The 23,130-nt window shown below is 45.7% G+C and overlaps 1 protein-coding gene across 1 annotated transcript in view; it reads left to right on the forward strand.

Annotated features, from left to right (window-relative positions):
• Positions 1–694: 694 nt before the first annotated feature.
• The window catches only part of Cht7 (chitinase 7), a 193,397-nt gene continuing 170,961 nt past the window's right edge, over positions 695–23,130 (forward strand). Inside the window, exon 1 of the mRNA XM_037431352.2 lies at positions 695–1,375. Coding sequence (XP_037287249.2) covers positions 1,373–1,375 — 3 coding nt within the window. The 5' untranslated portion in view covers positions 695–1,372. The remainder of the gene's footprint in view (positions 1,376–23,130) is intronic.

Consider the following 23,130-nt stretch of genomic DNA (forward strand, 5'->3'; position numbering starts at 1 on the left):
AAGCTTCTCCGTGCGATGGGCATCAATCTCAGAATTCACTCGCTGAATGAGGCTGATGAATAACTAGGCCGTAAAATGATGTGAACTGGGGAAAGTTCGCCAAGTGACCTGATCGTGGTGTCACCGGAAACGCAGTGAAGGACTTTAAGCGTCAGTGATGAAGAAAGCAAGAAAAGCTTTTCGCCAATAACGCCTGAAGCGGCCAGCAGGCGTCGTAACAGAGGCATGGTATGACGGCGTACCGCGCGTACAAAGCGCTACCGCATAAACGTAAGTGCAAAAACAACCGAAAATTAAAGCACAGAGAGCGAGTAAGAAGAACAAGAAGAGAAGCCGAAGGAAGGGGAAAGGACAGCGCTGTCGAAAGAATGAAAGGAAAGGAGAAAACAGGCTCTGATAAAGAAGGCAGTCGGACCAGACTTGCACGATGCTGGAGCAGGTAGGTTACCTGGTTTCTGGTCCGCTGGTTGGGCCCCCCATCGGGTCACGTGACCCGTACGCGCTGGCAAACACAAGCAAAACGTTTTTGAGAGAGGGTACGCTCGAAGAGGGAGTGAGTGATGAAGCGGTTGAGTAGCCAAAGTACACGCTCCAGGGCTTCAAGCTGCGCTGATTCCGAGGAGGGTGGGTGGGCGAGAGAAATTCGAGGAGGGGAGACGTGGGGGGAGGGCGGGTGGCGGCCAAGACGGCGGAGGACCCGTTACACTCAAAGCAGGTAACGGTGCTCTATTTGGTCGGATCGGCCGCAGCACACAGCCGCTATCAGTCTTCTCTTTCGTCTACGAGAGTTCGGTAGTTCACCCCTTCGGAGAAGAAAGCCCATCGCCAACAGGCTCGGAGTAGCGCCCTGAGGTGCGCGAAGACGTCGACATTTTCTGCGCGGCCCCGGTTTGGAAGGATAGCAGACGACACATCCGGGGACTTCTGTAGCGTAGAAAGCGAAGTGAGCTAAAGCGCGTCGTCAGCCGTCGCCAGCGCCGCTCCTTTGAGAGCGTGCTCTCCTTGATTCTTGTGGTCGTTAACTGCCTGTCGTCGGCTATAGGTCGGACGGATAAATTGCTTGTCAATATTTCCCACGCGAGGGGACCCACACCGGCCATTACGTTGTTGTGGCTGTGGCCCGAGTGAAAGGTAGTCGTCACCTGGAACTGCTACCTCGCACTGATTTTTGAATTTCTTTTTTTGTTCTCGTAATTTTCGTGAAAAAAGGGGACACCCGTGCCCGAATTCGAGCCTGTGTTCCTGCTGAAACGGTGTGTGTTTATACTGTGAAAAATTCTACGAGTCGGCTTATCGACCTCCGTCGTCGTACCAGGACTACCTGTTCACCACTGGATTCTCAAGCCCGCCGTGCTTAGTTATACATTTCGCCATGGTAAGTCTGCGCTTCGCTAATATTCTTGCCCACTTGATGGAATTCTCCTCTGAGATGCTTTTCATGGTGGCACGTATTGCGCCTTCGCTGACCATGGGGACGGATTAACATGTTGCGCCAGACGACTAGTATTGTTAACGGATCAGGGAACAGGGAAGCTTACGTGGAACTTAACACCTTAGAAACATAACCATGCGCGGGACTAAGCATTTGCCGCAATGGAAGCCACAACTTCAAGTGCACTTGAAGTGTGCACATTGCCGCATTTGAATCTCACATTGGCGCTCAGGCTACATAGGAATGACACAAAACGTGATTGAAGTGTTTGCAGTCTTATCCTCGTATTCTGGAATTTTCCATACGTTGCTGCCATGACTCTGTGGCATACGGCTAGCCAGTTATTGAATCACCGTACAAACATGCTGTGCATAAATATGAATTACTCCGTACCTGGTGACCCAATTCAACGGAGCGTTGGTGACGCTTCGACGGGCATGTGCGCTTTATTGACAGTATTTCAAGAAGTATAAACGTTCCTACCAATTCATGGAGTGAGAGGAGTGCAACCAAGTGAAGGTGACGTCCTAACTCAAGAAGAGGACGCCACTGTCTATTTTATTAAAAAAAAATGCAATCGTTGCTTTTCCATTGGTTGCAACTGTACGTTGCCAGATATGAAGATGAGTTTGTGAATTTAAGGAGTGGGAAACAATCTAGTCAAGATTTAACTGAGTAGCAGCTGTGCTACAGCATCGTATCGATTCATGCGGCGTTTTTCAACGTGGCATAATTTTGACGCACCGACATAAACAAACATTGAGGTTGTTGAATTGTCATTGTTAAATAATCTCAACCTGGAATTGTATAGATTACACGTTTTCGAGGAAGGGTTGTCACGTTTTACGTAGCTAACCTTCCCACCCAAAAATTTTACGCAAAATAAACTCACGACGAGACCCTCATCCTTTTCCCAAGTGAAAATTTATTACAAGCTATGATTTCCGAACTATTTTAAACATCTGCGTCTCCTTTCGACAGGCAGCGTTTTTACAAACTCGTTTATGAGAGCTTTTGTTCAGGAAACAGATGTTCTGACCATTAGCTAGAGTGAGTTGGTTTTCTACCTTTCGGTTTTATCAGCCGTTCTCAAGAGGAACTTTTTTCGTTTAAAATAGATGGTACGGAGCTACAAAAAGTAAGTGCTGTGAAATGCTTCCGTAGTCGTCGACAGGCTTTTGTTAATTTTGTTTCTCATTAAGGCTTTATATGTGCTTCGTTACTCGTGAGCTCTGGTTTTCGCGCAGCACGTGTTCTTCAGTGGAGTGATCATGTAAGTGCGAACCTATAGTTTCCTTGTTGCGGCTGACATTTGAGTAGTAGCCATTCCCTTAAATGGTCAAAAACCAGTTGACCAGTAGGTGCATTAGGCAAGTGCGGGTCGGAAACAAATTAGTCGATCGGGTCAAGATTTGAAGAAAAAAAAAGCGCCCTGTATAGCGAAATGGCGAGCAAGATTTGAACGCCCCTTGCAGCGTGTGCGGAAAGAAGTGCATGGGACGTGAGTCCGTCACGCTAGTGATCACGATGCGAAGATCTGTTTATCTTGATATAAATAGGTATTCTTTAATATTTTACATATAATCTATAAAGAAATGTTGCACAGAGATTTGAGACTCGCAGAACGAAGCCACGTGCCGAGGCTGTTTGGTGGAGAGGCGATCTATATGTCGGTCTTTGTTCAGGTGACGTCTGAAATGTCACAAGCTTAGTTTCTTGCGGAGTCAGAAGATGGAATTTTCACCAAGTAAATGAGAATAAGAATAGTTGTGACGGAAATAACTTTTATTAGATTAGATGCCAAAGGCGTCATTTGACTTTGACAAAGGAAATGTGCTTGCAGTAAGCAATGGTGAGCCACCCTTAGCAACAAACTGAAAAAAAAAAGTAAAAAAATCGTGGTATTGCCTAGGTGCTTCATTGTTTCCTTACAAATTCTGATGGAACCGGTAAGATTTTCAACCACTGTGCACGCATTGCGACGTCGTACTAGGTCTGGCAGACGCGGGAAAACCAGTCACATCTGAGGCATAGAACAAACTCGAAAGTTGTCCCCACAAACGATGAAGATGAGGAACACCATGTGATGATGGTACTGTGCAGGTGATGAAGAGGTGTCGTGTAAATGTTCACATTATTCATATGTGTCGAAATCGAAGAGAGCATCAGTGTTCTGAGATTAAGTTACACGTAAAAGAACTCCATGCGGCAAACTTATTCAGATATTCACCACTGCGGTGGGCCGCATAATCTTATCTTTGCATCGACACAAAGGCCGAAAATTTCTCTTTCGAATAATAATAAATGTAGTAGTTCATCACCCCAAAACCTCGGTATGATTACGAGAGACTCCGTACAGTGGAGGCTCCCGGAAATTTCGACCACGTAAGGTTTTTTAACGTGCACCTAAATCAGATCACATGGACCTCTAGCATATCGAGACTGTCGAGATGGGGCCGCCATTGCCGGTATTCGATCCCATGGTCTTTTGAAACATTAAGCTTTCTAAAAAGAGTGCAACATTTATAACGTTGAAGATGGGGAACACCAGTGCCGAAAGGCACTTTGTCTTCATGTCATCATTTAGTGCTCTTAATAAGACGGCAAAATCAAAGAACAAAACGTGTTACACACTGCGGAAACTGGCCCCGCGACCGATGCTGTTTGCACAACCTCATCTAGAATGTTCAATCGCTATGCTACAAAATGTCGGCCGCTTCTCCAAGCTTTTGTCGCCCGGAGCCGTTGCGCGACGATACAGCCGTAGACTGGCAACGCACGCCAGCAGAGCGAATTTCAAGTAGGCGGACATATAGCGTGGGGGCAAACTAATCGGCATAACTGGATGAACCAGTCCGGCCGTTTGTTGATTACTCTCCGGGCCACGTGCCACCGCTCGTGAGGTCTCCTGCGACGATTCGTTCAGTTTCCGATTAATCTCTTAGTCTGAGAGCTACCGGGTGCCCATTGTGTTGCTGTCTAGCACGCAGTGAAGAAGCGGCGTGCGTGTGCAGAGCGGCCATTTTCCTATAGCTGTGGTTAGACTTACGTAGTGCTCTGAGTGTTGAAGCGTTTTGTTTCTTCAGGCTACCATCATATATACACTAGCCTCACTTGTGCCGATTGTCACATCTGAAGATGACTACGTTGAACAGCTGCTTCAATTGTTTGGTGGTCACTCAGTTTCAATTGTTTTTTAAATTTGAACTGGTCGCCGAGGAATTCGCTCATGGAAGGACCTTGCTGAAGGCCTTTCTTTGAGAAGAAAGGAAACCTTTAATTCGCTGAATAATAATTGCGTAATATCCGAAATTTCATGTCCCAGGAGACGACGTGATTATAAGGGATTCCTGAAATCTGCGTGAGGTGAATATAAAAAAAAAGGTGGAGGGACATGTCGGGCAGCTTGTGGCAGGTATAGTGCGGTATACATCAGGATAACGTAGCAGATGATAAAGTCTGAGAGCGGATTGGAAACGTTAACTTTTTCTTCAGCGTATATAGTAATTGTGTTATACATGAGAAGACATAGCAGGGTGGACGAAAACAGAAATCGCCGCTGGCAGGCACCGAACCAGCAACCTTCGGATAAATTGGCATTTGGGGTAAAGTTGCATCATCATTATGCTAAGAAACGGGAAATTGTAGCTGATGGCTCGTGAAAGAATTCGCATCTCAGGTTCCTGTGTTCGCGCTGTTGCCATCAGCCAAATAGATGTAATCTGTATTTCTGCGAGAATAAAGTACTGTCTCGACAAGAATATAGAAATACAAAAAGGGCGTGGGGGGAGGAGGCTATGAGGAATTTCTTGATTTGTTGAACGAGAACAAGGGTTTGACTTCACACACAAATAAACGACTCTCGATCAGAAGTAATGTTTTATAATTAGAGGGATAACAACTTAATTCAAAGTGCCTACAGAATACATTAGGGTCCCTCATCGCAGGGAGGACAAGGTTTCTTTGCGACAGGGCCATGACCTAAAATCAAGTAAAAAAATGCGCCTGTGAAGTGTTCTATTTACTACGTGCATGCGGTAAGTAGTAGCGATTAGGATGATGGTTTTGTTTAGAAAATTATGCTGCGTTTTCTGAAGAGTTCATTAGAGCAAGAAAACGAGGAATATGAGTTATGAGTTTGGTTATTAGCAAAACGCTGCAGTGCATATTAGCTGCATTCTTTGAGCACCTGCAAAAGTGGTGCCCGGTCCACGTGGGCGCTGTATCCTCGCTGCAATGATAATATATTTCGCAACGTTCTCTCTCGGAGCTTCAGTGCGGACGCTGTGAATTTCAAAATGCCTCAGCTGTGCAATACTAAGGCGCCCCTCGTCACTGCTCGTGCTCCAATAAAATAGCCGACTCTTGCCTTCTTCAATCGCGTTCAAATGCTAGGTTATTCAAAGACAAGATTAAAAAGAGCAACAAGGTATATAAAAGCTCGGGAAACCCCAATGCGAATGAAGGGGGATGGAGCTATACAGTGGAAAAAGTAAAACATCCTCCGAGCTGCAGGTTAACAAATTTGCGAATGCCTTTTTTGCTCGTTGAACAAGGATTTGCTTCTGTGCCCCATTTTATGTTCAGTGACTGGTCTCGTTTTCCCTCTGTCCACAAGGAAAGAAGCTGAGGTTTCGCTGTGAATTAATTGCTGTATGCAGTCGGCATCGGCGATCTCGTGCGTCTCGCGAGCTCTCGTGCACGGGCGAGACCGAAATCGGCGGGTGAAAAAGGTCGCCCGAGAAACACTGCATGAAGCAGCGCCAATATCGATGCACTGCACAGCCGGATTGAGGTTAATGTTAGGCACTCTATGCAAGCCGTTTTCTTTCTTTTTTATTTCTTTTTGATCGCTTTATTTCAACTGGATTTGGGCTGACATACGACTATGCGCGCACTGTTTGTTTCACGTGATACAATACTCAAAGAGGGCAGCATGTGCCGAAGTGTTATTGACGTGTCTCCCTCCACTGCAGAAAGCGGACCTGGTTCTGTAATGCAAACCGAATTTATAATACTGTTGGATTACAGGCAGACCGCTGCTGTTATGGTGGACTCGACTTATGTTGATAAAAAAATAAAAAAAAAGCATTTCACACACAGGTCGCCCACTACAATTGTCTCGCATCAGTTGAGACGTCTACTCTTCTGGCCTAGAAACTTCTGAGCTCAATGCAAGTGCTTAATCCTGTGCCGCACTCTGGTATGTTCTTAATTTATCCGCATACATTGTTATCCGTTTATCAGATCACCAAAAATAGCGGCTCCGCAAGCGGAATTACTTTGGAGTTTAACCCTGCCCTTAATCTCCAAAGAGATTTAACAGCGCTTGCTAAGTCCACGCATCCGTATTCTTACTTCTACATGTCATGCCTTTAATTTGCGCCACATTGCGTGGTTCACATGGCCATCCTTTCCACACTCATTTATTATCAGCAAACAGAGCAAGGGCGCTGGACGATCTGTTCTTTCACTGACGTCTCCGCTGAGTCGCTGAATTCGTATGAGATAATATGAGTTAGTTTACAAGGTTTTATATGCAGAGGAACCGAAATGGGCGTTTGGCTAGGCAAACAACAATAGAGCCACGAATTGTGATTTTGGGAAAGTTGCTGTGGGTCCATATTACGAACGTGCGTGAGCACACCTGAAGCATGTACCAGTGCCACAGAGCTCAGATGTACATTCAAGACTATGCGGCTTTCAGTTGTTCACTGATCAAACTTTCTAACATCACACGGTAACTGGCTACACAACGCTACGAAAGCGGGTATGCACCTTTCTGGCTTAGACGACGCCTCTGTGTCATCGGTGCCACCAGAGTAAAAAGGATGCACGGCCACTTGCGTGGCGTTGTGTAGCATTTTCGTTCTCTAAATCTTTGTGATAAAATTTCAAGGATGAGCTGTACACCTCAATAATATTTTGTCTTTGCATTTTATCCAACCCTGAAAGTAAACCAGGCTTGCCTTACACAAGGTGTCTTTTGTTATAGTCTGGGAGTTGCAGTTTAAAGTGTTTCGTCATTGTGTACTTATACAACAACAAAAAATATTCAAGGTCGCCACATTATGCTACTAAACTGGCAACAAGTTTACAATATGGTACTGAAGAGTACCACCGTTGCCTAGGCATAAAAATTTCCACTTGCTAATGACATGCATGCCTAAATCGCTTCAAAGATATATGTGTCGTTTATTTAAACAAACAAGCTCGCATGCACGCCCGCAGACACACACACACACACACACACACACACACACACACACACACACACACACACACACACACACACACACACACACACAACACACACACACGCACACACGCACACAAACACACACACACACAAACACACACACACAAACACACACACACAAACACACACACACACACACACGTGTGCGCGCACGCACACACGCACACACATGCACACATCTTGTTTTTCGCTTTTTTGAACGCTTGTATTTTCCCAATGATGGTGTTTTCATTGGTAGCTGATATCTATATATATCTCGGGAAGCTAATCAGACGTGTACAGATATCAGAGGTTTATTTTGTCCCATTAAAGTTGTGCGCATGAAACAAATACCTGGAACTTGTGCGCACCACCCCTGAATAGAAATTCCCCTTCACTTATCACACCTCAGCGGAAACACTGGAAAAATCCCGAACGTCTACAGTGGAAAGCACGGAGAGAATTTTCGACGGGGCACCTCTCATTTAAACGGGTCACGTTTAAGGGGGGTAGAAAGTGCTGCAGTGGCGGTGGTGCAAAGTGAGACACACGTGTCCGATAAAATGCCATTCCTTCAACCCTAATTTTTTTAACGCTACGTGGCTTGCGTATGACGATAACGCTGTATTAAAATGCGGGATGCTCACAAACGTCTTCGAGATGTAAAATGTTTCGGGCAATGAGGAGAATTCACTGTGTGCCTAGATTTCGAGAAAATGTCGCCCGCATGGTTATGTAATGTCAGAAATGCCCGATATATGTATAGCACCACGTGTGTGTGCTGAGGTCGGTGACCTACTAAAGAAGCGGGAATGTGAATCTGCGCAGCACCGAGGAAATTTCTGTTCTCCTCGGTTGGTCGTTGTTTCATTTGTTTAGCTGTTCTTTTCATTTCGTTTTCAATCTGCGAGTTTTGGTGTTTGGTCGTGGTACGCTGATATTAATGTTGCACAGAAACATGCACACACAACTCATAGCAAAGACAAAGAATGCAAATGAAAAGCGCACCAAGAGATGTACTCTCGGCACGAAACATGGGAACGCGAACCAGAACCCTACCTCGTCTCAAGCTCAACACGTGAAAGGCAAGCGAGGACACCGAATAGAGGCAAACTCCAACCGGCACTTATCTAGATTTCGCATGACGATTTCAGAACAATACCACAGCGAGAAATGCCCCGTGGTCCGTATTGTTTTGTGCTCGACGGTACATTCCTTACGATCCCGGTACCTAAAATGGTGTTGCCTCAAGGGCACGATCCTCCCAACACCTTCGTTAACCGATGTGCCCCACCGGCCTTTTGAACTTGCAGACAGAAGCAACCATTGTACATCGTAAGAAAACTAACAGAGAAAATGGGCATCATTTTAAACTAGAAACACGTGTTCTTTTTCTCTTTTGTGTTCGTTCTGCCCGTTTGATTCACATCCTACATGACGTATGTAAGACGTTATTCGATGTCAGCGTGAAGAAGTAATTTCGCAACAAAGGAGAACATGCGAGATAATCGTAAACTTGTATTTTTCCTTCGAATGGAGGTATCCTTTTCTTTAAGAACTCCGAGGAAAAGCCAGTGCTGAATCCTCAAGCACTTTGACCAACACAGAATGGGACCGACACGTGCTCCGAATTCGCGAGCGCAATTCCTGCTCAAGTACAGAGCGAAACCGGCTATAAAGCGCTCAGTGTGTGTTTTTGCCTTCCAGGCTTTGCAGAAGGTCTTTAAACAGAGTCGTAAAAATCTACACATGACGGTTTTAGTATCATGAAAGTAAGAAGGGTGGAAAAATAATATTGAAAGCAAAGTCGGCTGACAGGTGCTCTGTTTTCCACATGCGAAGTTCGTGTTTGGCACATGTTCATTTTAACACAGTGCAAATTACCTCTCTCGGACAGACATTCAAACTGTGATCGTCGCTTGAAGCTGAAAACTTCAAGCATGCAAAGAAGCACTGCTTTACATACCAGCACTCTTCAAGAATAACCTATGAATGCACGTTCAAAATTACGAAGCCCGATAATGCCCATGTTTCTAGCCAACCCAGCCCTAAGTTAAAAATGAAGAGGTTTCAAATACACAACGTAATCAGATGTAAACATGTGTGCCAAAATAGTTTTGACCTTGAGTAAGTGGGCAGGAGACTTTTGTCGGGCATAAACTTTCGTGCTCTTGGGGCAAAAATGAGTCCACTCCAAGGCTATGCGGCCAGGTCCCTGTGTACCTTTGAGAAATGACCAGACACCTCAAATACTTCAAATTCCAGACACTCACAGTGCTACAATGCGGACAGAATAGACTTCACACAACATTGTACACTAGAGCGAACTTCAAGGCCTAGCCGTAAACTTTTGTAAGCACTCGCATGTTTTCATAGTACAACATCGTCACTCTGGATCCACAACAGCCCTTGGATCAAGGCAAGGCCCCGTGCTTCATTACGTATTGTATAGAAACTGTGAAACTGGATCCGGCTCGCCACCTAAAGGCGCGGTCGAGATGTTAGGCCAGGATGACAAACGGTAATCGCACATGCCTACACTTCGTGTCGATTGTCAAATGTTTGGAAGGTTGGTTGTTGGCACGTCTAAGAATTTTAGTTTTTGTACAAGGGTCACAATTATGGATTCGTCTCCTACTACTGATGACTGCCAGGCATAGTGACTTGACACGTGACCAAAACTCATGCCATTCTTTTATAGCGATAGCCACATAACTTTTAAAGAAGAGTGAATATCATTTGCACGTTCATCGTTCTTGTCGTGTATTTGTTATACTTACCGCAAAAGCAGATATGAATAGAATGACGGTTCTTTTCCGAGTTGTCAAGCTGAAGTGCCCCGAACGACATCATGGGGTTGCAGACATATGCAAGAGCTATTTTGAACACAATTTGTAGTTTGACAGATATTTCTGAATTGATTAAATTAGGCATAAGACGAGCTCTGTGAAAGTTTTCCGGTGCAAACTGAGAAATTAAAGCGACCAAACCACGTTTCACCTGAGAAGCGCGCCAGACCACGGGCTTCTTTGCACGCGATCACGACAACCAATAAGTCCAGGCGTAGCTGTAAGGAAGGCCCTGAGAAGACTCAAGAAATAGCCTTGCACAACGAGCCAACGAGAACGCTGATATCGAGGTCTGGCTCGTAGGAAAGCTTGCACACAACACCCAAGGTGCAACGTTCTCGCAACTATGTGGTAAATTGACTTCAAGAACCGCCGCCCTGCAGGTCAGGCTCTACTGCACAGAATACAGACGAGTATGGGGTACGGAGCGCAATCGCAAAGACGCGGAGCAACAGGAAGCGTGGAAGGTCCTTTAGCGTCGCCCCGGAGGAAATTCTGTAGTAGGCCAGCGGCGGTGCCAGGGAAGCACAACGATTTGTCTACGTGCTAACGGGAGTAAGAAAAAAAAGCAGTAACAAAATATAAAAACATACAGGGCGCTGAATACGGAGGTCAGACGGCGGGCGTCTTGCCTGCTCTCGAAAGCCGTGCGAACCATTAGCCAGCTTTGGGAACGCATGCAAGTATTCGTCACCCTTCTCCTTCCCTTAACCTCCCGCTTCTGTGGTGGCATATGACTTCATGTGTATACGCGTGTAATCGACCTAATAATAGCGCCGCTGGAGTTTGGCAGGACAGGAAGAAGTGGGAGGAAGTGGGGGAGTGGAGGCTGAAGATCAGATGGAAATTTGATGGTGTCAGCGTGTCCGCTGCCCGCGCGATTGTGAACGCCAGTTTGCACAGCTCGTGATGTCTTCCTGGAGTTGTTGATGACTTTCTTTCATGCCCAGTGAATAAGGCCGTAGCGTTGAACGGGCGCAGATCAAAGGGTTAACTCCCATGATGAAGACCATCCTTGTCTTCGGCGCCACGATACGTGGCTCATCTGAATACGGGGGCTTACAGGGATGTGTGATTTGCAGCTAGGATCTTATGACGCACAGTTCTGTCTGGAATATAGTCGTTGTTGTGATTAAATGTTAATACAAAACAAAGCAAGGTACAGTTTAGCCACTCTCGTTACGTTCACGTGTTATGATGTAACAGTGACGGCAATTGTGACTCTGCCCCAATACTAGATATTGTAATTAAGCACAATAAGTTATTCACTTTAACGCTTGTCTTCAGTTATTGTTTCGGCCTGTATGAAAAATAACTCTACTAATGGTTGTTTCCTGTATATCTATTATTGGAGTTCCTCACTTCCAATCATTGCGTAACGTATTGATGGCAATGACTTGTTTGTGCTTTAGCTAAAGCCTAAACTTTGGGAAAGTTTAGCCCCGAGAGTATTTTTGTGGTCGTCCTAGTACTACGTAACCGTACATATATTTCAATGTACTAGATTCTCACGTCATATAGCAGGACCCACGCAGATTTTTACAGTATGGAATGTTTTATTTCGTTAGTTATACTGGTTTGCCAGTTCTATGTCCTACTCTTTTATTTCGTCAGTTATACTACACCCAGTGCTATAGAATCATTGACAACAGAACTAATCCGCTTCCACACAGCTCTCCCCCTCCGACGATGTTCAATGCGAAAGTATATTACGCAGTGCTACTCAGTCATCTGAAGTCAACTTTTTCACCTACGCCTCAAGCAAGAAGATTCGTCACATGTCGTGTAATGTTTCTTTGTCACATGCTGCTGCGACAACATCGTCATTGTGGCATTAAGGCATGAGTAACATCTACTATACAGCTGCTTTGTACTAGGCATATTTATGAAAGCCGCGCCGAAAAATGTAGGCTACATAACTACCTGCAGGTGATGGTTTATCCCATAGGTTAACGTAAACCGGTGGCAGTAAAGTGAATCGCCGTTAAGCTGTACAATCGTTCATCCAACTTCCCAGATCACTATTGCGCCTATCACGACGCATTATGTAGACATCGTGACTGCTCAATTCGCCAGGGCCAACAACCCGATCACCCACGCCGCTGTCGTGTACAACACGACCCTTCCGCAATCACAGCTTTCCATTAGGCGCTTGGCCTGCCATGTCGGCACGGCTCAGGGGGTGGCCTAGGAAGTACACCGGCACAAAGACTCCAGCCATCGGTAAAACGATGGCCACGCGGCATGGCTTTCTCACGGCTCCGGCTTTCACGGTAGACGCGCTTCCGCCCGAGCCTGCATGTGTTTGTGTGTATGCACTTCTTTCCGTTTTGTACAGTGAAGTAAACTGCTCACTTCCTCTATTAGTGCACCCGTTCGGAAACTGGTCCTCTCGGCGCTTCGAATCTCCTCCGGCCCCGATCGTGGGACGCCTGTTTAAGCTTTGGTTGTCACCCAGGGGCGTTGGTCACGAACTCGGTTTCATATAATGGTTCGTTAATACTGAGTCACCTCCGCTAATGTGCGTGAGGAGCGTCCTGGCTTGCCTAATAGGTGACTGGTCAGTTTCGCTGTTGATCACGTACACCGGTGGGGTTGATCGGGTGACCGGTTTTCCTGTTGAAACTGACCGTGTGACCAGTCATTTGACCGGTCAGCTGCCACTTAGCTCTATACAAACCCAGGTGGCCCTTGGCATAAACATTACAGGACTCGCCTATACGTCTAACTCTCCAACCTGAAGAGAAAATGCAGATACTGTCACTAGAGGCGAGGCGACAGCGACTGCAGAGTGTTCCGTTAAGTAGAGCTTCGTTTTTCTTTATAACGCCGTCATTTTAAACCAGCTTTTGCCAGTTGTCTCACGGTAGCGTGTTCGGGGCTGAAAAAAAAAAAAAAAACGCAAGTACACTTTCGGCGGGGTTTCACAGTGTTACGATTAGAAGTGTTGGTCCCAGACGCTGCGAAAAGCAAGGGACAACATGCGACACCCTCATAACCTCGGCTTGAAGAGATCACGACACGTCAACTGAGCCGCTTGGTGTTTTCTATGCAAACCAACGACTCCTTTGTCAAGGTAGCATTTTGCTTCCGTTTCGGTGGCCCCGGCAAACATTTACAGCGGTCTACTTCCCTTGGGGAAGCTACTCGCTCCTGTCCAGCGGAGTCATCGTGCAGTGTCGTTGCGTGCGTGCTAGGATTTCTCAGGGAAGCGTTCTTCTCGTATTCCGTTTTATCTCGCAACTGAAGACGAAAAAGCGCTTGCTATGCACCTGGATGAGGACTATCCTGTGCCCAGATCTACGCGAAGCCAAGCACTAGCCGAACTTGTTCACATCGGGAACGGGAAGAGGCAGACAATGCCTCAGAGCTCTTTTTCCTGGTCGTCAGAACGGTACGACACGTTTTGTCCGGCACGTGTGCCTACCATCCAAACTCGTCTGGTCAAGGATGGTCCGGCTATGCTGGTTGTAGCAGCTTCGCATAATTTACTATCGTGAATCGAATTGGCTTTCGATTGCACCTCCGCCTTTCGTTTTGCTTTTTATTTAAAGCCAGGCTGCACTTTTTTTGAAAGAGGCGACCTCATTACAATTGCAACTGTGTCACATACACAACCAAAGAGTTTGCAGGCCAGCGCACTTCCTCCTGAGATGCGTCTTCCCGTCACCCGGGATCTGGCGTAGATGTAGGAAGCTATTTTTTATGCTTTTTACAAAAAGACCGACGCTGCTTAACGGCGTCACAACATGGGCCTGTTGCACATGCTATAGCCACTCGCTTGACTTGGTGGTTTCTCGCTGCTTGTTGCTCGTGTACAAATTAGCTGCGAGTTCATGAACGAGTTCACCGGGAACATATGAGCCTGCTTATTTTCAGTGATTTCCTAAACACTCCTTCTAGCTCTTTAAAAGTACATCGTGAAATGCGCGGAATGTGCAAACTAATTATGGTGTGTAAACTGGCCTACCTTACATGATATTAAGTTGGGATAGGCAAAGACTACGCTTGCTGGTGTCGTTATTCTCAGCTTGGTCATTTAGGGTTACGTTACACTAGGCTCTAAAACCGCAGAAAGAGGAGATGGTAGCTTTTCACAAAACAAGTTAGGCGTACATCGGTGTATGATTCTGAACACCTGATTCCTGCTGAGCAGGTAGACGTCAATTAATTAAGGTTTGCGCATAGGTTACACCATTCACAATTGAGTGCATGAGATACTAGGATTACTTATAGCTTTAGAGTTGCCAGTTCCGCTTACGGTAAGTGAATTCGGGCTTCTTTTTTTCACTGAGTTACTTGTACAATGTTTCAATCGCTTGTCGTGGTTTTTTTTTTGGGGGGGGGGAGGTGAGATATTAGCATTTTTACAGAAAACATAATTATTTTAGTGATCATAACGAGCAACAACGAGCATTTGTCGTTCACTACTATAGCGTGTTGGTCGATGACTGAGTAGTTGAGTGTGAATCAGTGTGTTGGGATTCCCCGTCAAGGGGGCTGGAAGTTCATCGCAGTGTCTCCCCCCCCCCCCCCTTTTTGATCCCGCTCCCGTGCGCAGGCCTGTGGTTGGGTGTAGAAACAAAACGCACGTTGGGGCAATCAATAAATAACATTAATCATGCGCTGGTAAGAGTGCGTTCTACAAAGTGAAGGCCACCATGGAGACAATGTTAAGAAGTAGATATATGCTTTCGTTCATAGCTGAGCATATTTTTACTCTACGAAACTATTAGGCGATTTTAGGCGAAACAATTAGACAAAACAATTAGGCGAATGCGGCTGCCACGCTTTGAAGTGAAACTTGCGACATAGCGTTCAACAGCCCCCGAGGTAACAGACGGAGAAAATTTGTAACCCCTTGATAGTAAATGACATACATCTCAAAGCAGTGGAATTTGTCGTAGGCGTCTCATTGTTGCAGAAACAGCCCGTGATAATACCTGGGGTCTTAAGTGCCATATTTACAGTACGACACGCCGCAGTGGAGGGCTTCGAAATCTGTGCAATGATATCGATTAGTGCATAGGCATCGGGTATTTTGTCTTCGTCTGAGTGCGACCACGACAGCATAGAAAAAAAAACGTGAAATTGGGACTTCTGCTTTCCGCTAAGTAGCATTTCTTTGCCGCAGCCTACTTTGCGAAACTCTATATTCTATCCAGTTTATAGTGTAGGGGCCAACGAGAACGTCATTAGGTACGTTGTTCGTACTGAAATATCTGCGGACGTCATTTGCTGGCGATATTATGGTTAAAGAGGTGCAGAGACCACTTGATGAACGAGGGTCCGTCCACGGTTCCGTGCACCGACATATGGTGCGTGCTTTGTGTGTCAAGGTTCCTCTGCACTGAACCTTGACGTCTGCAAACTGACGCCATGTGCGAGCAAACGAAGTGAATAGACCGGCGGCCTGTGCAAACTTGGAGAAGCCCCCTCGAGTGTCAGTCCACATACGGGGAAGCAGTTTGAGCGAACGCACCAAGAGAAAGCAAAGTTTGCGTGATTCTTAGGGTCTTGTAAATACAGCGACAAGTGCTTTTATCTAACCTTCCATCCAAGCGAATGAAGAGATGGAAAAGGTGGTCATTTACCAGCAAAGTTTGTTTCTTAGCGTTCAGAGGAGCGGGTGTTAGAAGTGATTCTCAGACGGGATCATTTATAGGAACGGCTAGCCTGGAGTTTTTAGGTCACTAGAAGGTGTCGTCGTCAACATATTTGCATGACGGAGAAGTTACGCATGTTGAAAACGTATGGTTCAAAACTACCATGACGGGACCTGCTGCTTTCGGCCAAACATGGCCGAACACCGCTGCCGAACTGACGAAGCTTTTTCTATTTTAAGTTATCTGCTCTTGGCCGACTACATTCGCTGATTGTATGTTCAGATTTTGGACTCACTGAACCTTTACCTTACTCACAAGTCTAGCGTGACATGTTCGTGTGAATGGGGACCTAATAGTAGGTAAAAAATGTTCGCAAGAACACAATTAGGCCAATCGCGAGGCTATAGATAACATTAGCGAAGTGTCTGGGCTGATGGCGAAATCACCAACAAAAGAGACGTTATGGAACTTAGGTTTGTTGTCTGCAAGAGCAATAGACCTCTATACAAAGCAAGAATGGATCGGGCCACTTCAGATATCGACTAAGGCGGAGCACCATTCCTCTCACTGAGAAATGGGCGGCCGCACATGTCGAAAGCTATCGGCATTCCAGTAGGCCGCCCGCTATCAACGCTCGCATATTCATGAGAGTGACCGCCAATCATTTTTCACTTATCGCTGCGGCAGCTTTAGGCTTTTCTTTCGCCTTAACATCTCTCTCCTCTACCCTTTAATTATCCTCGCCACTCAACACAAGTCGTAGCATTGGGAGAAGCATGTACACGACCTTGAGAAAGCGCACTCGGGTTGTTCACGGAATGCCACGCGCGTCGCCATGCTATTTATTGGCTCGCTCTATCGGCTTATTAAGCGGCCGCTCGCCCCTGCTGCATTCGGCCCAGCTGTGGGCTCTCTGAGAAAGGAGAACGTCGCAGATTGGGTGCAGCGGTGTCGATGGAACACTGATTTGACCAATGTGGGGGATGTTTTGAAATAGCTTTTTGCGTCTCGAACGATCAATGAGAAAAGCACTTGCCTGTAGAGCTGTTGCGTCAGATGTCTCTCGAAATCGATATCTATGTCAGTAAAGAGGGCACCAAGGACATAAAAAAGAAAAAAAAATAATATACTACGGCACAAGTTCAAGCTACTTAAGCATCTATGACAGCAAGCAGACAAAACAGTTACGCAATGACGTTGCAAGAAAAAAAATCGGATAATCTGCTTGTACAAAATATCTGCAGCATAAAAAGTACAAGAGGTATGCATCAAAATGATGACAGCGTAAATATAACCCGTAAAGCCGCAAAGAACTCTAAATAGTTTAATTCATGCTCACAACAGTCATCATTATTGTAAAGCATGGACTGCGATCTTATCATGAAATTATAACACTTACGCAAGTTCGTTTTTGATATGTTAATAATTACGATGCTTCGTTTATAAACTGAATGTAACAAAAGGAAAACTGGTTCGGAAGAAGAAAATGAGCGATTTAAAGCAGAATACATTGTACTATGACACAGCAGTATGCAGCCCCCCCCCCCCCCCCCCTTCCAGCCCCGCTAATTGTTGGGTATATAGTGAAAGCGTTTACTAAACCAACTGCTCACTGTAAGCATACCTGTGACGGGTGGAGGAGAACTTTGAATCATTTATCACTGGAGTTACTGCATATGCTACCTTTTGGCGAGCCATACTCGCTAGCTCCGCACATCACTGCGTGGCACACACATTCGTGTCGTATATAGTGTTTAAGTGTGCCAAAGGGAGGAATATTAATACACTTCGGTTTAGGCTTCGTCGAAAGCTTCTAGCAAGCAGGATTTTCATCGCATCCTGGAACGTTATATGAGGATATACAAAGATTGATGCACAGAAGCAGACGTATCTTTTGATAGATTTTGTATACGAATGGAATCCAAGGTGTAAGAACCGGCGGCGTTGTTCGTATATTGTGCACGGTTTAGTTATTCGTCTTGGCTTGGTGTTCTTGAAACGGGGTTCGTGTACACGATGCATACCTAATATTTTTAGGTCGGTGTTTGTAATAACATGCCCTATGGTAAAGCCGCACCAAATACTTTCTGTTCATGCATAATATTATAGGCTTGCGCAAGGAAATGTCAGCAACATACAGGTGGCTGGTTTACATTAACAATGTTATTAAGAAATATGAAAATTTGCAGATGGCTTTAAAAGAATACAGTTTAAGCATCACTCGTTAATAGGTTCACTGACAGAGTCTTTAATTTTCTGGGGCGTGTCCACTTATAAAACTCGTGTTTCGTTGAAACTGTTCTTCATGGCTTTCTGGCAGGCAAACATAGCGAGTGAGCGCAATCAACTGAATTGCTAGTAGGCGTAGTTTAAACGGGTTATACGCACTGTACGTTGAGGGATCTTGCTTGCTTGATGGTAATATGGAGTCCCATGAAACTCATCCCCCTTTCCGTAATAGCGAAGTCAGCGCTTGTCGAAGATATGTGCGATCTGGGCGACGTCTGTACGACTCGAGTGTATCAAATATGTACACAAAAGGATTTCATTTCCTTTCAGAATAACGTTGTATTGTGATGAATGATAACATGTAATACATTTTTTATTTTCAGTTTTCCCAGTTCAATGACGAGGAAAATCCAGTCAATGCGGGAAGTTGCTGGGTTCGCGGGGATGCACTTGCTATGAAAGCACGCAGAAAAACTAGTACTCTAACAGTGCTTAGGTATTATGCATATATAGTGCAAGCGTGCAGAGACGAATAAATGACATAGCAGCTATAAAATGGCTCGTTTTTCATAAAACTTATTGGTTACCGGCAAACTCCAGTTGTATCAAGAATCAAGAAATCTCGATAATCAAGGCAGGGAGAAAGGAACAGGTGGGAAAGGAACGGCAGGGATGTTAACCAGCCTAGAAGGACCGGTATGCTTCCCTGTGCTCAGAAAAGGGGTGGGGGATTTAAAAAAAAATAGAGAACTAAAAGTGCAAGACAGCATATGAGACGATCGACTGCGTTCCTTGGTAAGCATTCATTTTTTTGCGCTATGATGGGCACAAGCGCGAAACCGAATGAACACACGTGATCGACACTGTATCAACCTTTGTTTTCAGTTATCACCGTTGTCTATCGTGTCCCTGCAACATGTCGTACACTATAGTACGATAACAAAGAAGGATGATATTTATAGCGTTACTGACTTAAAGAAACACATCTTAATAAAAGAAAGAAAGGAATCAAGCTCATGAAGTTATTTTTGCTTGACTGAACTGGTCACTAATACAGGTACAACACACGTCGTGCAATACAGGTCGTATACATACTTTGCCGTCAGCTAAGTCTTAGACGTCCCAGTAACAATTTAGTAATCTCAGTCATAGAAACCTCCTCTCGCTTGCTTGTCTACCGCATAAAAAACCTTGAGATGATCAGATACACGACGCTTAGTGCAGAAGTGAAAAGTTGAAAGTAATACAGTTATGCGTACAAAAAAAAAAAGATGGTCGACACCAACAAGCACAGTTGGGCTCACGTTCTGGATTTCACTGAAGCACACATGGGCTAGAACTTGACTGTGACATTGACGACTGAGCGAGCGAGTGACGTCAAGATGGGGGACAGCGATAAAGACCACCGTCTGTGCGAACCCTTTAGACCCACTCCGAGATATAGTGGAGAAGCGAAGGTCGTCCACAGACAGTGCTTCGCTTAAACGCAGCCAACTATCCCAGGAAGGCGTATTCATGAAGAGCGCGAGCATATCCTGCGCAGCGCGGCTCACGAAGCAATGCCACTTGCCTAACTTAAAAAAAAAAAAGAAGAGTGAAATGCAAGAGCTAGAAAGCGAACCATAGGGCGTGGACATATCCAGCTAGCTCGGGGCGAACGAATTCGTTTTGCTGCTATTTGCATCGGAGCCTGTCGCTTACAGGCTTACGCAATTTTTGTTTCCATTTTGTTGCCACTTATCTCAGGCACGCACGTCGCTAATAGTGGTATGCAAGAAAGAAAGAAACGGAGACGAAGGGCGTCGGCACGCGGTGCCTTTGGTTTCGAAGGTCGTTCGGCGCAAAAAAAGGAGCGGCATTCTCGTGGGCAATGCGCGCGCGCAACAGCTCGCCCTGCCCGTTATACGAAACCGCTTCCTTTATAACATGCGGTGATGCAGGCCAGCCATTCACCGAAGGGCCGTTTCTTTTTCACGCTAGTTTGATTTTCGTCTCAGTTTTGCGCTTTCTCTTTGTCTAGTATCCACGAGAACATCGATGTAGAGCCAGGGACGTGCCGTAATACCCCATGCGTCGTGCGAGGTAACATGCAGAGGAGGTTCGGAGAGTGAAAATTCTTTGCTGGAGAGCAAATGATTGATGGTTGCGTCGTCGTTGTGCAATGCGGCTAAAGCGCCTGCCTACGCGCTTCGAGAATGTTCGTCGACAGCCTCCATCGTGGTACAAAGCCAGGAACTTCATACGCAAGGCTGCGCGGTGATTACGTACCCCTATGTACAGTAACATGTTACAATCGGCTTATTAGCAGCATCGCGAAAGCACTGTGCGGGGCCCGCTCGAGTAGCGGAAGCTTGTAGTTTTTGAAGATATCTAGGGCGTGCCGCATTTTCTGTTACGCCTCGCTTAATGCTCTTCAGTACCACTATTGTTGATGTGGCGCCATGGGAGCTTCTGGAAACATTTTGTAATAAAATGGCGATAAACAAAACAATGCTGCGTAGCTATTGTTACTGGAGCGATTAACAAAAAAAAATATTGCTCTGTGGGCATCCCTCTGCGTAAAAACTATGATGACGTGTTTGTCATCTAGACCAACTACCCAACAGTTACCTTTCACTTCCAACAGTCTCATTTTCCTTGAAGCGTTGTACCCCAAAACTGCGTCATACAGCAACAGTCGTCTTGCACTTGTCGGTATCGCTGCGTTATTTCCCTGAGAGCTTGTTTCAAAGCGTCAAAACCTGAGTTAGTGTAGTAACGATGACATTCGATCTGTAAAGCACGGTTTCTGCACGAAGAAGCTGTGAGGCGGATGTGAGCTCTTGAAGGCGTTTTGGTGTAAAAACAAAATGCAGCACTTTTAGTACTAGGTAGACGAAAGCTTAGTGAGCATGCAAACGTGGTTGTCTTGGCCGTATAACCCACTCCCGAACTTCCTCTAGCCTTGTCCTCAATCCCAGCACAGGCTTTTCCAACTTTCTGGTTGGAAGAAAAGAGAGCATCTACGTCAGAACTCCTTGCTATCTTCTTAAATCGATGAGACAGCTGGTGCACGAAAGACATATCTCTTGGGCTTGTCACCTGTTTCAGTGGTTACCACTTGGGGGATTCGCACTTCTTGATTAATCTTTCAGAGGCTGACACAAGAATATGTACACAGAACTCAGCACTATTTAGTCGATTAACGTATTGCCGAAAGCTATCATGACATTTGTGTATGCAGGACGTTTTCATGGCAGACTGCAGGAAATGCATCGCGATGGCTTTCTTAATATTCTTAGAATAGCTTGAAGTGCAAGGAATGACTGGAAGTGTACCTTACTGCTATAAGTTAGCGTGATACGCACGCTAACTTATTTAGTCAGCGTTGCGCCTGTTGCTGTTCTGTTCTTTGGACTCAGTACCACCTCTTTTCTTCTTCTGTGCATGCGTTGTTTTCTTGCTCACATAGAGAAGAATAAGCAACCCGAACATTGACTATCAGCCGCAATGTGGCACTGTGGTGTAAAATCAGGTAAGACGACAACTTATAGGCTCATGGGTGCCAAGAAGGTTTACCGTGTCTGCCTTCTTTTCTGCCCCCGTGCGACCTCAAAATAGTCAGGGGCTCGTGCTTTCTGTTTCCATTTTCTTGCAGTGCTGCGTGCACGACTAACCTTTGCAATGAATTTCGGCTATCTTGATTCTAGTTTTGGTCGTTCCGGGTATCGACTCGTGCCTCGAGCACAAGGTACGCTGCCTAGCTCCTGCATCAGGCGCTAAACATGGAGTCGTGGGAAAGGTCAGTGCCACCGCCAGTCAAGGAAACACGAAGCTTTATATATGGAAGTCTTGCGCACAAAAGTGGCCAGCGGATACATTGGCGTCGGGGGACGAAAGTGCGGAAAAAGTGGCTTTAACCAACACTGCAGTGGGTGCGTGCCAGAAATAGACTGAGATAAACGAATCCTGTGGGTTTAGTATGGGGGGAAGATGTCAGTGACAAAAACAGAAAGAACGCCGAACATGACAAACGTGTCACCGAGGTCACCGTTTCATGAAAGGGGCAACCTGCGGTCGATTACTGCAAAAACTGAATGCGGATTCACGCAAAACTTGAGAATACTCAAATATTTGTCGTTTAAAAAGGTAATTATAAAGGCTTGACACCGAGTGCCGGCTTCCTGACGCCGCGAGACAGTTTTTTTGTTGTTGTGAGTCATACGAGTCCTTCTACGTCTTAACAATGAACAAATGGTTCGAAAATTTACAGTTTGTGCCACTGTATAATTCAAATTGATATCTCCAAATTCCTATCTCCACACTAGAGAACGATGATGCACAAGCTCACGCACTGACCGTCCAGATCTCTGATTTGCTCAATGAGCTCGATTTGAATGATTCGGACACAAGTTTCACTCTCTCGTGTATTTCTCTGAGCCGCACACTCACCAACCCATTTTCTCTCACATGTTCAAGCACACCCCAGCGGGTAGAAACCAAGTACTCGTGTGGCCTTTTGGCATTATGTCACTCGGAAGCCTACAAATTCACCATGGCTATCATAGTGGTCTCGGCTTTCATCACATCTTCGGTAAAAGTCAACGGCGTGGAAGCGCTAGCTCTGCATGTTGGTAAAAACGCCTTATCCCTTTTCTCGCCTTTTCTTCTCTTACTGCCGGTGATAAGGTGTAGATTCCATTATCAAAAGCCTCTTTGGCAGTATTCAAGACCATACTACGTATTGGACCAGTTGAACGACGTCTCCTACGATATAGCCCCACTGCCGTCTTCCAT

The sequence above is a fragment of the Rhipicephalus microplus genome, chromosome 7 (assembly GCF_043290135.1).
Source record: "Rhipicephalus microplus isolate Deutch F79 chromosome 7, USDA_Rmic, whole genome shotgun sequence".
Lineage (NCBI taxonomy): Eukaryota > Metazoa > Arthropoda > Arachnida > Ixodida > Ixodidae > Rhipicephalus > Rhipicephalus microplus.